Genomic DNA, 3,120 nt, shown 5'->3' with positions numbered 1-3,120 from the left:
CCTCAAATAGTGGCTTCCCAAGCCTAGAGATCAAATGTTGCACCCACTTCTCCTAGTCAGCCAGGGGATTCTGCTAGTTCCAGGGTGAACAAGTTTCTCCAGTTGGATTCTCCAGTGTTCACGGGTACTAACCCAGATGAGGACCCCCAAGACTTCATTGGTAAGATGCACAAGACTCTCTGAATTATGCATGCTACAGAGACGGAGGGAGTGGAATTGGCCTCCTACTGCCTAAAAGGGGTGGCCTATTCTTGGTTTGAGTTGTGGATGGAATCCCGTGAGGAGGGGAGCCCTCCGGCAAGGTGGGGTGAATTCACATATGCCTTTATGGATCATTTCTTGCCTGCCAAAACTAAGGCAACCCGTGCCGCTAAGTTTGAAAGCCTGAAGCAGGGTAGTATGAATGTGTGGGAGTACCATATAGAGTTTGAGCGCCTGTCCAAATATGCTATTCACATGTTGCCCATTATGGAGGCTAGAGTGCGCCGGTTTGTGCAGGGACTTAGTCCTTTGGTAATTACTGAGGCCACTACAGCTTCCTTGAATTCTGATATGAACTATGGGAAGATGGTGGCATTAGCTCAAGCCACAGAGACTCACAAATTGAGGAACAGAATGGAGCGAGAGGGTAGCAATAAGGCCCGGTCTGCGGGCAACTTGGGTGGTTCTTCTGGTGGTGGCAAGTCAACATTCAGGGGAGGGTCGTCAGGGCCATCTGAGTCCTTTGCTCAGTCTTCGGCTAGTGTACCGCCATTAGGGCCCAGTCAGCAGTAGAGCCATTTCAAGCCCAGTCAGGGGAACATGGGATCCTACCAACAAGGTCAGAATGGTGGTAGATTTCATCAGTAGCAAAGGCCTCCATGCCCTAGGTGTGGAAAGATGCACCTAGGAATATGCAACATAGACTTACCCATATGCTATGGATGCGAATTGGGGGGTCACATTCAGAGGGATTGCCGTTCGTCCCGCCAGGGTGCGGGTAGGGGCATGGCACAGCCAGTCAGTTCTGCAGCTACTACATCCGCAGCACCTCCTCCAGCTCGAGGCACTCCAACACCCGCAGGGCGTGGTGCAGCTAGGGGTGGAGCACAGAGTTTGGGAGGATCCGACCGTTTCTATGCTATGAGGGGTCACCAGAATTCAGAGGCTTCTCCAGATGTTGTCACATGTATATTGACTGTCCAATATAATGATGTGTATGCTCTTATTAATCCAGGTTCCACTTTGTCATATGTCACTCCTTATGTTGCTATGGAATTTGGGATAGAACTGGAACAACTTCATGAGCCGTTCTCTATATCTACTCCAGTTGGTGAGTCTATTTTGGCTGCGCAGGTTTGTAGGGATTGTGTTGTCACGTTGCGTGGTCGGGACACCGTGGCCGATCTTATTGAACTGGGAATGGTCGATTTTGATATGATAATGGGGATGGATTGGCTTTATTCATGTTTGGCAAAACTTGATTGCTGAACCCGAACTGTTAGGTTCGAATTTCCAAGTGAGCCAGTTATTGAGTGGAAGGGTGATGATGTAGTGCTGAAGGGTAGGTTTATTTCTTATCTTAAGGCCACGAAAATGATCAACAAGGCTTGTATTTACCATTTGGTCTGGGTTATGGACACCGATGCTGAGGCACCTATACTTGAGTCCGTGCCTGTTGTGAATGAACTTTCGAGAGTCTTTTCGGATGAACTCCCTGAGATCCCACCAGACAGGGAGATTAATTTTGGGGTTGATGTGATGCCAGACACGCATCCTATATCTAATCCACCCTATAGAATGGCACCGATAGAATTGAAGGAGCTAAAGGAACAATTGAGAGACTTGTTAGAAAAGGGTTTCATCCGGTCGAGTGTGTCACCTTGGGGCACACCGGTTCTCTTTGTAAGGAAGAAGGATAGGTCACTGAGAATGTGTATCGACTATCGGCAGCTCAACAAGGTCACAATCAAGAATAAGTACCCACCACTAAGGATAGATGACTTGTTTGACCAATTGCAAGGCGCTAAGTACTTCTCTAAAATTGATTTACAATCCGGGTATCACCAATTGAAGATCAGGGAGCGGGATGTTCTGAAAACAGATTTTAGGATTTGGTATGGGCATTTTGAATTTCTGGTGATGTCTTTTGTGCTAACAAATGCCCCGGCAGCCTTCATGGATCTTATGAACCGAGTTTTCAAGTCGTTCCTCAATTCCTTTGTGATAGTGTTCATTGACGATATTCTTGTATACTCACGAAGTCGAGAGGACCATGCTGCTCATCTTAGGGTAGTTCTGCAAACCCTGCATCAACACCAGTTATATGCAAAGTTTTCAAAGTGTGAATTTTGGCTTGAATCTATCATATTCTTGGGTCACGTCGTCTCTAGTGAATGAATTAAGGTTGATCCTCAGAAATTTGCAGCTGTGAAGAATTGGCCGAGGCCTAGAACTCCAATAGAGATTCAAAGTTTCTTAGGCTTAGCTGGATATTTTAGAAAGTTTGTGGAGGGGTTTTCTACCCTTGCCTCTCCATTGACTAAATTGACGTAGAAGGCAATTACGTTCCAATGGTCAGATGCATGTGAAAGGAGTTTCCAGGAATTGAAAGCAAGATTAACTACGACACCGGTGTTGACCTTACCAGAGGGTGTAGATGGATTTGTGGTATATTGTGATGCTTCAAGAATTGGGTTTGGGTGTGTATTAATGCAACATGGCAAGGTGATAGCTTATGCTTCTAGGCAACTCAAGAATCATGAAAAGAACTATCCAACACATGATTTAGAACTTGCGGCGGTGGTATTTGCATTGAAAATTTGGCGTCATTATTTATATGGGGTGCATGTGGATATATTCACGGACCATGAGAGCCTTCAATATATTTTCAAACAGAAGGAATTGAACTTGAGGCAGAGAAGATGGCTTGAGTTACTCAAGGATTACGACATTGATATTTTATACCATTCAGGGAAGGCTAATGTTGTGGCGGATGCTCTTAGCCGAAAATATATGGGTAGTTTAGCACACTTGGGGGCATATCAAAGGCCATTGGCCAAGGAAGTTCACCGATTGGCTAGTTTGGGAGTTCGTCTTGCGGACTCTAGTGAATGAGGGGTAATTGTGCAAAATTGGGCT

The 3,120-nt window shown here is 45.9% G+C and overlaps 1 protein-coding gene across 1 annotated transcript; it reads left to right on the top strand.

Moving 5' to 3' along the window:
• Nucleotides 1-267: 267 nt before the first annotated feature.
• Nucleotides 268-774, top strand: LOC138897353 (uncharacterized). The gene has a single exon (XM_070183316.1). The coding sequence runs from the start codon at nucleotides 268-270 to the stop codon at nucleotides 772-774; it is 507 nt and encodes a 168-aa protein (XP_070039417.1).
• Nucleotides 775-3,120: the final 2,346 nt, after the last annotated feature.

Source organism: Nicotiana tomentosiformis, chromosome 8 (assembly GCF_000390325.3).
Source record: "Nicotiana tomentosiformis chromosome 8, ASM39032v3, whole genome shotgun sequence".
NCBI lineage: Eukaryota > Viridiplantae > Streptophyta > Magnoliopsida > Solanales > Solanaceae > Nicotiana > Nicotiana tomentosiformis.
This window is presented reverse-complemented; position numbering and strand designations above follow the sequence as displayed.

Coding starts and splice junctions, on each gene's coding strand:
- LOC138897353 (XM_070183316.1), top strand. CDS start 268: ATGGAATCCCGTGAGGAGGGGAGCCCTCCGGCAAGGTGGGGTGAATTC.